Below are 12,869 nucleotides of genomic sequence, written 5' to 3'. Positions count from 1 at the left end.
GATTCCTGAACCCACTCACCAGGAGAGGAGTTGAACCCACATCTCCACAGGGACGTGAGCCTCTACAATCAGACTTTCAACTCACGGCAACACCGCAGGAACTCCTCTGTGTGAGTTTTAATGCTGAAAGTACCATGACTCCTGGCTAAAAAGCATATGAAGTTTAAGATTTAAAATGGCCTTTTGATTCCCAAAATTTGGGTGGAAAGCAGGCTGAGACAGCTGTGCCTCAGGCATATTCTCCAATTCTCACCTCCCATGTGTAAGGAGGGAAATGCCATAGGATCATCACACAGACACTGAGGAGTTTGAACACTGCAGACAAGAGAGTTACCTCCAGAGAGAAACACCGAGGACAAATCTAGGAATATTTTCCATCTCCAGGTCTGGCCTCCTTAAAACATCTTCCCAGGGGAATTTCCTAAGTGCTACAAACTTCAGTTTGCTTTGTGTTTCCTGTTGTTCCCTTTTCTGGCTGGAGGTGCTTTCTAATAGTTCTCCTAACTCAGTCTACCTTGGTGTATTGTCTATCTGAAGGAAGTAACTTTGGTTCATAAATCTCTGTAACAGAAGAAACCACATCTGCATTGGATGAAGAGGCTGTCAAGTCTCACTCCCCTGAGCTGGAATTAGCAATAGTGGGACTTCTGTGTCTTTTGGAGATGAGGTGAGTGTGTTCTGTATCTGAGAAGGGGAAGAAATCAAATACCTGTGATCAGAACAGTGGCGTGAGCAGTCATTACAACTTATCACACACACCCAGGATCTGATTAAGGAAAAAGTCCTCTTTGAAGTAGGCGAGAGAAATTTGTTTTAGATAATGACATTTTAGCCTGGGTGTAATGTTCTGGCCAAGCTTTAGGACTTAGAGCACAGATATCCTGCCATGCTTTTCCTTCTGCCATGGTGACTGCTTTTCCACATCGGGGTGGGTCTGTCAGCCTGAGTCGTGGGATGAGGAGAGGGGCAAAGTCCTAACCCAATTTGCAATGGTCGAGTGGGGAAGAAAGAAACTTTAGTGCTCTCATTTGAAGATATTTGCGGTTCTTTATTACTTCAGCGTCACTAGCCTGTCTGAGTGATAAATCATCTCAAACTGGCTTAGCAATGAAGGAAATTTATCAGTTCATGTAACTGAAACACTAAAAGCAAGGTGAGCTTGAAGCAGGAGTGCTTCAACAGCTCCTAGATGTAACCCCCCCAAAACCTATTTTCCACCTTGCGTGGCTCAAGTCATTCCTATGGCGGCAAGATGGGTCTGTGAAGCTCTTCTGACAAGTTACTCTTTCGTCGTATCTAAGAAGAAAAATGAATAGCACTTCCTACAGCTACTGTGGAAAAATAAAGAATCTTTCGTCTCCCCCAGATACTCCCAGGAAATACATTTCTGGGTCTCACTGATCCACATTTTCACACGTCTCGAACTGATCTTTGTAGCAAAGGGAATGGGTTCTTGTGATGGGCCTGCATTAATCAAAGAGCAGTCCTGGATCCGACGATGAGGGCACTCCCATATACGGTGCAATGGTAAGAACGGAAGTGGGGGCTCCTCAAAGAAAAATCATGGTGCTGTCGTGTCAAGGAAAGAGATAGAATGCTGAGAGAAAGCGGTAGATTTTATTAAAGTTATAACATTCATTCCACTGAAAGTTGGTAAAATTAAAATGCCTATTTTATTTCATTTTATTTGCTTTTTAGGGCTACACCTGCAGTATATGGACCTGACTAGAGGTCAAGTCAGAGCTACAGTTGCCAGCCTGCACCACAGCCCCAGGGATGTGGGATCTGAGCCATCTGTGACCTACACCACAGCTCATGGCAACGCTGGATCCTTAACCCACTGAGCGAGGCCAGGAATTGAACCTACATCCTCATAGATACTAGTTGGGCTCGCTTCCACTGAGCCACAACAGGAATTTCCAAGATGTCTTATTTAGATATACTTATTTTCCCTGGAAAATAGCTTGTAAACTGATATTTAAATGTCATCTGAGGGTCTGAGAAACGGTTTTTGAGAAAGAAAAGGGAGTCAACATAAAAGTAATAGGAAGAAATACATTATATTTTTTAAGTTTATAAATCAAGTTAACACAACTTTTACAGGACATTTTGCCATTACAGCATTAGAAAGTTTATCTTTTTGCAGGGGAAGTGTCAAATGGAGAGGATTCTCGAAAAGTAACACCTAGACAATTGCATTACCGTGTGGCCTCCAGCTGCCATTCTTGGTTCGTCAAATGAATTTCCTTACACTTAATAGGACATGATCCTGATAAAGATATATGTTGACAGCATGCAGTACACCTTAGAGTTCCCATATCCCAAGTGATAACACAATTTTTCTGAAGAGTAAAGAAGTTACATCAAAAAAGTGCTAAAAGAGTTGCGCTCTGTGTAAACCAAGCCCTGTATCCTTAAGTTTATTCACTGTATGTACCATCATATTACATAACTACAGCTTAAATAATTAATGTCTTATTCATCCAGAAAAGAGGTGAGGATAAATCAGAACATCATATGAGAAAGATACCATATTGCCATTTATTTAGTTTTTCTTTACTTTTCTGGCAATTTGGGTAAATGCTTGAATCCAAATTAAAATAAATGGTAATTTTAAGGACTACCAATTTTTTTCATTACATTCAAATCCTTCAGCCAGATCTAGGTGGAAGTAGTCTCTTAGTAACTGGCAACTAAATTGTTTCTATCTAATAAAATATAATCCACATACCATTTTTTCCTTTGGCACTGCCACTGCAAGAGTACATGTAAGTTTCTTTCTTTCTTTTGTCCCTGTTTTCATGGAGCATTTCTTGTTTGGATATATTTTTATTCTCACCTTCATTTTTGAAAATATTTTGGAGTGATACATAATTCTATAGTAATTGTTTCTTTCTGTTTTTTAACTTTGTATTGTCAAACTCTGTTTTTGTTTTGACAGGTCAGGCTCATTGCTAGTTCAGTGGGAACAATGTCTTTCTTTGTTCTCTTGTGAATTTAGAAGAATGTTTCTTTTTTTTTTTTAAACAGATTTGTTATGATATGCCACTGTTGTTTTTTTTTTGTATTTATCCTTTTTGTGTGTTTGTTGTACTATATGAATCTGTAGGTTGAATTTGGATGCTTTCAGTTTTTAAAAATGTGTATGACTTCCATCTTTCGATGTGGTTTATTCCATTTTCCCCTCCATTCCCCTCGCGTCTCAAATTTTAAAATGTTAGACCCTTCATGCATGTCTCATATGCTCATCATGCATTTAGCCAATATTTTGTTGTTACTTTCCTCACTGCTTCCATGTTGATCTATTAACCTCTCTTCATGGTCACTAAGTCTCTTGTCCACTCTGCCAAAAACTCCTATTAAAACAAAACCTTGAGTTATTATTTTCGGATATTGCATTTTTATGTTTTAGGATATCTTTTCATCCAGTTTCATAGATTTCATATCTCTGGTGAACTTTTCAATATCTCCATCTACTCTATCCTCCCTTTCCTTTCCTTTTTTAATGAATAAAATTTAATTTTATTTTATTAAATTGTGACTAAAATGTTAATTTAATACAATTAACATTTTAATAACAATTACCTGAACTCACTCATTTCAATATCTGGGCCATCTTACATCTGTTACCTGGTTTCTTTTCTCTTTGATACTGGCCATAAGTTCTTGTCTGCTCACTCGTGTTGTAAATCTGAGTTTTTTATGTCCATCATAGAGAAGAACTGTCGAGGTTTTAGAAAATGTTTTCCTCCTCAAGAGGTCACCCTCGTCATATTCAGCAGAGCCTACAGAGCGTTGATCAGCTCTTTCGGATCAGGGCTGGCGCCGAATCAGTGATGGTTTACAGGTGCATAGAACTCAGTCTAGCTCTGATGCTCTTCTCTTCTCAGGGTACGGCCTTTCAGAACTTTCAATTAAGTTCCTGGTAAGGCATCTGCTGCTTCAGGCTTGTAAAAGTGCAGAAGATTCAATTACATTGCTCAGAGGTATGTATTGATCTCTTCAGTCATTTGCCAGGGTTAAGGCACATGTCTTAAAGAGGAGACTGGTCACATATTTAAAAGTCCTCAAGCCTCCGGTTTTACTCACTTGTGTCTAGCGTGGCTACAAAACTTTTTTCTGATTTCTCTGTCCCAGAAGAACAGCCTTTTTTTCAGGGGCTAATCCTAGATGCTCAGCTTCTAACACTCCCGGAATTGATGAATGTGCCTCAGGGGAAAACAGCTGCAGAAACGCAGTGTCACTTCCTCATTCTTCCCCGGGCTTTCCATCCTTTCTTGTTTTATTTTCAAGCCCCTCCCTCCAGAGAGCTTCTGTCCCTTAAGCACCTGCAAGTCTGAGGTAGACTGCACTCTGCTCACAAAGACTTCTGAACAGTTCTGCAGCATCCAGCACAATCAGAAATCCAGCAAATATCTCTTAATGAAACTGAACTTCCTTCCCGTGGAGTCTTAGCTTTTGTCAGTCTAGTCTCTACAACTACTAGAAGCTTTGCTGGTTTTTCCTTCTCCCATCAGCCATTCTCTGCCTGGGTAAATGCAGAGCCCTAAGTTTCTATTGGCAGAAATGAAAGAAAGAGGAGTTCCCGTCGTGGTGCAGTGGTTAACGCATCCGACTAGGAACCATGAGGTTGCGGGTTCGGTCCCTGCCCTTGCTCAGTGGGTTAACGATCCGGTGTTGCCGTGAGCTGTGGTGTAGGTCACAGACACGGCTCAGATCCCCCGTTGCTGTGGTTCTGGTGTAGGCCGGCGGCTACAGCTCCGATTTGACCCCTAGCCTGGGAACCTCCATGTGCCATGGGAGCGGCCCAAAGAAATAGCAAAAAGACAAAAAAAAAAAAAGACAAAAAAAAAGAAATGAAAGAAAGAAAAGAAAGGAAGGAAGGATGAAAGAAAGAAAGGAAAACGAAAGGAAGAAAGAAAACAAGCTGTGAATCCCTAGCTTACATCTCATGCCAGGAATTTTAGTCCATTTAGTTGTTACTTTTATGATCTATTATCTCTTTAAAAATATATTTTAAAAATCATTCAACTTTGTAGTGACCGTCAGTAGAAGCATTGGCGTACATCAGTCTAGTACACTTCATCTGGAAACAAAAACCCTCAATGCTCAATCGATGACTTTTAAAACATCCTCTTAAGGCAAAATAAAGGGGGTAGAAATCCTGTGTAAGCCCCACAAATTTGGGGCGCCTAAGATTCCCTGGTCTAACACTGTAATGTGTAGATAAGAGTCTTTTGTTTAATGTAACTCTAGGATGACTACCACATATCATAATTTATCTAAAAGTGTTAACATTTCATAATTAAACATCAGATGGTTCTACGTGAATATAACATTTTCAGCTTCTAATACATTGCTTATGAGTATTCTATTGGGAAAACTAAACAGAAGAATTTGAGACTAGACATTCATTCCAACAATTTCAAGGACACAGAATTTTTGATTCTTAGATGGTTTTTCCTATTTATATAAATAGTTATATTACTAGAATGGAGAAGGATTATTTATTATGCACTATTTTGATCAAAACATTTCTCACGAAAATCTAAATCTACTTACCTAGCCTTTCATTTAATAATAATGATAGTTCTACTAAGCAAAAGAGCGAGGGTTTGTTGAAATCATCAACTGTGATTTTTCTTGTCTGATGTTAGCTGTTGACTTGTCATATGTGGCCTTTTTGTATCGAGAGATATTCCTTCTATGCTTAAGTTAAGTGTTTTTATTGTAAATGCATGTTAAATTTTATTGTCTCTTTTTAAGTGTGTTGGGTTACACGAATCACTCACAAAATTATAACTTCCAAGCATGTAAACCTGACCTCTTAGCAATTAAAGCATCTTTTGCCAGTTTGAAATCTAGTCATGCCTAACACTTTTGACTAAATGCTACATAACTGCTAGTGAACCATTGATTTAAACTGCCCACCTTGACCAGGCAGGATAATAGCTGCTTGCCTGAGCTGACTCACAACAGGAGGCCCTGATAAGGAACGTGGTGCTACCCTGAAAACCAGCAGAGGCACTGGGAGGGCAGATAGGAGGGAAGGATGACCAGCCTCCCAGGATCCTTGGTGCTGGAATTCCATCTCCGCTAAGAGGTGTGTGTGCCACCAGGAAGGACCCTGCGTCAGGCCAGATGTGGGCCAAACAAGATGACTGGCCAGAGACAACCCAGAAACCAACCCCACTCGCATACACCTGAGCCTGAGCCACACGGAAGAGCAGTTCTTCTGGTTCCCTTATCCTTCTGCTCTGTGCCTGGGCGCCTTTTCGCAATAAAGTCTTTTGCTTCGTCAACACCTGTGTCTTCTCAGATAATTCATTTCTGAGTGTTAGGCAAGGGCTCATATTCGGGCCCTGGAAGGGGTCCCCCTTCCTGCAACATAATTATACTCACCACATTATGGGAATTTTTATTATTTTTTAATTTTTTTATTATTTTTATTATTCTATGATCATGAATGATTATTTTCATTTCATACTGAGGTATTCTTAACCTTCTCTTTCTTTCTTTCTTTTTTTTTTTTTTTAACAATCACACCTGTTGCATATGGAAGTTCCCAGGCCAAGGGTCAAATTGGAGCTGCATCTGAGGCCTACACCATAGCTAAATCAACGCTTTAACACCGATTTGAGACACATCTACAAACTACACCACTGCTTGTGGTGAGGTTAGATCCTTAACCCACTGAGCAAGGCCAGGGATCGAACCTACATTCTCATGGACATTATGTCCGGTTTTTAACTTACTGAGCCACAATAGAAACTCCTTAACTTTTTATTAAAGTTCAATGCTACATAGTCCATACGAAACAACATCCAAAACACACACATGCATGCATAAAAAATCAGAAATAACAAAAATAAATCCCCCACACAATATTAAATCAAAATTGATCTGAATTTGGTTAAAATAAATAGTTCGGTGATAATGGACATTCATGAGATTCATCTTAGATTCATCTTACTGTGAAGAAAGTAGTAAAAAATCACCCTCTGTAGCTTGCCTCACAAGGGAACTCGGGGGCCAGGAGAATAGTCCAGAGGCATATCAGAAGTATGTGGATTAAGAGTGCTGCCTGAGGAGTTCCTGTCGTGGCTCAGTAGTTAACGAACCCGACTAGCATCCATGAGCATGCAGGTTCATTCCCTGGCCTTGCTCCGTGGGTTAAAGATCCGGCATTGCCAGGAGCTGTGGTGTAGGTGGCAGATGCCGCTGTGGCTGTGGAGGAGACCGGCAGCTACAGCTCCAATTCGACCCCTAGCCTGTGAACTTCCTTATGCCACAAGTAAGGCCTTAGAAAGACAAAAGACAAAAGGCGAAAAGTAAAAGAGAGAAAGAGAACGCTGCCTGCCATATCAGGAAATAAGGGTGTTGTGGGCATCAGCCTTCAGCCACTACAGCCACCTCCTAGCCCCTGAGGGTGAGCTCCGAAGGAACTCAGGATGGAAACAGGGTGCCATCCATTAAGATATGAGACACTGGAGTGACCCCTAAGAGTGCATCCTGAGAGACTCAGGATGGGAAAGCACAGGATACCGGCCTCAGGTAGCTGAGGTACCCATCAAGGAAAGAGTTTCACGAGCCCTGAATTTTGCATCTTCCCATACGTGAAAAGTGTTAAATTCATTAACTGGAAATGTCTAGTTTTCTTTAATTAACAGCAGTCTTTTGATGTTCTGACTATCTGGCTCCCCCTTTAGCTCTGTGGCGCGCTCACTCAGAGCGAGCCGAGCGTCCTGTCTCTCGGGCTTGAAGTGCTCAGAAAATCCACCGAATAAACCCTTAACGCTCAGACTCACAGACACTGAGAACAGACTGTGGGTGCCAAGGAGGGTGGGGTGGGGGGAGTGGGTGGGCCTGGAAGTTTGGGATTAGCTGATGCAAACTCTTACATTTAGAATGGATAAGCAATGAGGTCCTGCTGTACAGCACAGGGACCTCTATCCAGTCTCTTGGGACAGACCATGATGGAAGATAATACAAGAAAGGGAATATACATACATAGACATAGACATATGACTGGGTCACTTTGCTGTACAGCAGAAATGGGCACAACGTTGTAGATCAACCATACTTTAACAAAAAAAGAAAATTCCGTAACACTCTCGACTGTCAGTTCGTGCATTTTTTCAGTTCACTGTTTAACTTCTTATATGGAGAAAGGCAAGAACTTTCATTATTAAATAACTAATAAATCAACTCAAGGGCAGGCTAGATTCTAGTGCCAACAGTATGGGGCAATACACAAGGTACCATATACTTTTTCAGTAAAATACTGAATAACCAGTAATAAAAGGAATACATATGCCGGTTTGAAAGAATGATAGTAATAAATTGAATAAAATTCCTCCAAGTATGTAATAATTTCTTCCAAAAGAGTAAAATAGTCTTCTGAATATAGCAGGTTTTTTTTTTTTTTTTTGGCCAAGTTTAAAAAGTGTCAGAGCAAAATATATGTCTTACCTGATTCTTCAAAGTCCATGTTGTAGGCTTTCCAGGTTTCGGTTGTTCGAAGAAGATTCTCTTCCATGGCTTGAATGTCCATGGAGGGGCAGTTGCATTCTGGAAATTTGGGGCCACACTGACACCAGCAGTCATTGTCCTTGCAGATAAATTCTCCCTCTGAATTGCAAGCAATGTAGCTCAAAGCTGCTTGTACAAAACGCTCCTGAAGATAGTCTGGAAGGAGTACTTGAAGCCCTGACAGAGCAAATAAAGCAAATACATTTATTTTGATAAAGAAAAAGTATAATACATATGTACAATACCCAAAGAAGATCAAAAATTTAGCATATTAAGTTATACATCTATACATTTTTGTCTTTTTTTTTATGGCTGCACCTGCACCATATGGAAGTTCTCAGGCTACAGGGGTCGAACTGGAGCTGCAGCTGCTGACCTGCACCACAGCCACAACCACAGCAATGCCAGATCCCAGCTGCTTCTGCACCTATAACACAGCTTGCGGCAAAGCTGTTAAATCCTTAACCCACTGAGCAAGGCCAAGGATCGAACTCATGTCCTCATGGATACTAGATAGGTTTGTTACCCCTGAGCCACAATGGGAACACCTACGGACATTTTAAAATGATCATTAGAAAACTAGCAAAATCTGCAAAATTGGAAGTAGTTATCATTGTTTTCAATATACACTGACTCCATGCACTGTTCAAGAGTCCCAGAAATTACAGAGGTGTTTAATATATCAGACTATCTGATTTTGATTTTTCAAATTATTTGATTGGTTATTTGACTTAATTGATCAGAATATTTACATTATATGATGTAGATAGAACCTACCTTCCTTGATGTCAAATAGTTTCCCACTTTACCTTCAGACTCTCAGCTCACATCTACGTAGATATCATAACACAAAGGGTTGTGGCATTGATCAAAGAGCTATGGCATGTGGCTATAATACTTATACCTTAACAACGCATGACCTTATATAAATATTTTTTATATGGTCACTTCGATTGACTATCAGGAAACTATCAGTCAGACTGATTTAATTTTTTCACAGTTTATTTCCTTGTCCTGTATTAAGACAGCCTTAGTAATACAGTTTATTGGTTTTCCACATGCAAGTTTAATAAGCCGCTAACTCTATAAAAAATCAAAACTGAAAATAAGGCTATAAATTAATATTTTGAGGTCTCTACTAGTTTTACATTTTAGCTTTCCTTGATAAATAGAAAAATCTAAACAAAGGGCTAAATATTCAAACTAATCAGTAGATAAAAACACAAAAGTAAGGGAAAATTTAGTCAGGGGCTATTTGCTATTTACTGCAAAATTTAATTTCTACAAATTTCATGTTTCTTTTCTAACCAAAAAAAAAATCATTTTTGACATGACCATTCGCTATAAGATTAATTTAATTAAAATAATGAATTAGCATTTAGGGAAAAATCTACTTTATAAATATCTTGATAATTGTACCCATCTCATTCTTGTAGATTAATCCTCCTTTAGTTCAGTCAGGAAAAGTACTCTTAGCACCTACTGTCTAGTTTATTATTCACTTTTATTTTACTTCAAATAAATAACATTTATTGAATGCCTTCCATTTGGAAGAGAATTTCTAGGTAAGGTACCAACATAAAGATGACTGGAACATAGCCTGCCCTAAAAGTACATGCAATACATTTAGGAAAAATAAAATAATTAATATAAAATAATATAACAAGTATATAATAATCTTATACGATACTTCATAATTACTAGAGTTGGACTGCATGTATTTCACTCGGGATAATTAATTGGCAAAGCAATCATATTAGGTTCACAAAAAAGGTAGACTGGAACATGATTTGACAGAAGGATAGTTTTCAACATTAGGAGAGGTTTTTTGTGGCATAGGCTAATTCGTTAATGACACCACACACAAGTGGACTGTGGAAGATATTTTTAAAAATAGCAGATAATATTGCTTCACTTCACATAAACTATAAGAATGCAATGAGTGAGTTGCTTATGAAAATAAATGTAGAGTAATGCTATTGGGTTCCTCTACCAGGGCGCAGTGTATGGAATTAATTCCCTTGTATTTCAGTGATGTTTAACCATGCAGGATATGCTGAGTTGTGCTTCACTGGGAAGTAGAGGATATAAAAAATAAAGATTAGTTTAGACAGAAGACTAAAATCTAACTAAGGAAATGGTGATGGAAAGGCAATTTGGGTGACAGGAGAAGAGGAATGAGAATTTGTTAGACATACTTTCTTGATGTAAGGCAGGTGAAATACGTCAAATGACTTCGGGGAGTAAAATGATGAAGCTAGACATAGTCTTACCTGCCCAGTGCTGTGAGTCATCAAATTACTGTATACTTCAGAAATATCTAGAGAGTTTACTGAAAACACTGCTTTTGGTGTAAGACACAGGCTAAGCCAGAGACTCTATTAACGGGACTCAGGAGTCAGCATATACTTATTAAAACATCTCAGGTATTTTAAGTATGTGGAATCTGATGATTATCTCAATCTTAATTTTACAAAATACAAGACTGAAAACAGAAGAAAAAATGGAAAGAAATTCAGAGAATTTATGTAACAGTTAAAATGTCATAAAGCAAGTAATTGTATTATAATTTTTAATCTGTAAAAATGAGAGTGTCTTTGCAGAAGTATTGCTTCATTTATTTCTTGTGTTAAGTTTTTTCAAGGCAGATAGAAGGTTGAAGTTTTGTGTTTATAATATAATGTTCTTAAAACTGAACACTTTTTCAGAGAGTAAAAATCAATAAATAATAAAAAAAAGTATGTATACGTGTATGTGTAGCTTGGTCTCCATGCTGTACAGTGGAAAAAATAAATCAATAAATAAAAATTTTTAAAAAATACAATTTAATAGTAAATCAATTGAAATAAAGAGACGTCTGATGTAAAAATTCTTTGTCTTTTTCAGCGCAAATTAATACTCTTATGGAAAGTGAATGCATACATTTAAAAAGGAATGAACAGTAGACAATTGCAAGTAATATTGATAGAGCACATTTCTGTTTAAATTCGAGAAAACATTTTATAACTTTAAATCTGAAACTGACAATGATAAATTGGATAGCATTTCAAGTTTAGAAATTCTAAGTACTTGTAATTTTTATGCAATTCAAAATGAATGAAATTCATTTATCATTTAAGATAAATTTAAATAACCTGATGCCGTTACATTTTTCAAGGTTGTAAAGCTGAGGGGAAAACATGGCATAATTTCTGAAACTTTAAAGAATTTTCTTGTAAAACTGAATATCAGAAATACAAGTCTAACTTAGGCAATTAAAGAAGGTAGACAAGAGAACAACTCAAAATTCGGGCTTTGATCTGTCAACTTAATTTAGACAATGTGTCCTCACAAAGACTTCACTGAATTTGTTGAACTAGGATCTGTTTAAATATGTGGATTCATAACTCCTCCTGCCTGTATGAATATCCATAACCATTTAGAGGATAGTATATATTTGTTAAAATTATTATTTTAAAACATCTTCTGTTGAATTATCTCACAAAATACCATAACAGAAAGAAAATGATAAACTATTGCCACTGTCACATAATCTGTCTTTATAGAGGAAATAAAGCAAATATAAACATTGTGTTAATATATTCTTAAGTATATTTCTACTTGTCAAAAGACAAATGCAGCCTTAACTATCATATTAGTTTATTCTTAAAATGTCATCAGTTCAAATTACAATATGCATAAATACGGTTGACATTTTTATTGGAGTGTGTCAAGAAAAACATCAAAGCTCAGGCAGACATATGTAAAAATTAGTGCTTATCGAGACAATGATCACTGTACAAAAGAAAAATATTACCACAAAATTTCAGTTCTGATGCATTACTTAATTTAAGAAGTAAAGTGAATTTTGACATTCTCTTCATCTGGTATAGAGCGGTTCATCAGTTAACAATGACAATATTAGCCTTTTATGTGAATTGTAACAACCTAATACTGCAATGCTGCTTAGTTTTAAAATAGGAAGGAGAAGGAGAAGAAGCAAGAATCACAACTGGATAACTGTCATTCAGGCTAATAGAGAACTAGTGCAATTATACCTACGTACCTTGTAGCTGAATCTTGTTCTCAGGACTCTGAACCAGAACAGAACTGACAGAATCTAGGTTGTCATAGTTGCTGCAGCCCAGAGGACCTGTCCGTGTTTCTGTTACCTGAAGAACAAAACATCCACCTTATTATATAAACCAGAGTGTATCGTATTCTTTCAGGTCAGTGGAGTTGTCACACACCAGGGTTGTACAACTGATACTCAACATCCCTGTCCAGTCCAGGAGAAGGTCTGGGATCGGATACACACACCTACGCATAGAGGAGACAAATGGCTCCACTATCACCAA

General features: G+C 37.9%; 1 protein-coding gene across 1 annotated transcript in view; it reads right to left on the bottom strand.

Annotated features, from left to right (window-relative positions):
* The window catches only part of BRINP3 (BMP/retinoic acid inducible neural specific 3), a 195,530-nt gene that overhangs the window by 113,002 nt on the left and 69,659 nt on the right, over positions 1-12,869 (bottom strand). Inside the window, exons 4-5 of the mRNA XM_047754623.1 lie at positions 12,578-12,683; positions 8,473-8,709 (exon numbers count right to left, since the gene is read on the bottom strand). Coding sequence (XP_047610579.1) covers positions 8,473-8,709; positions 12,578-12,683 — 343 coding nt within the window. The remainder of the gene's footprint in view (positions 1-8,472; positions 8,710-12,577; positions 12,684-12,869) is intronic.

This window comes from Phacochoerus africanus, chromosome 12 (genome assembly GCF_016906955.1).
Source record: "Phacochoerus africanus isolate WHEZ1 chromosome 12, ROS_Pafr_v1, whole genome shotgun sequence".
Taxonomy (NCBI): Eukaryota; Metazoa; Chordata; class Mammalia; order Artiodactyla; family Suidae; genus Phacochoerus; species Phacochoerus africanus.
The sequence above is the reverse complement of the archived record's forward strand: the minus strand, read 5'-3'. Positions and strand labels throughout refer to the sequence as shown.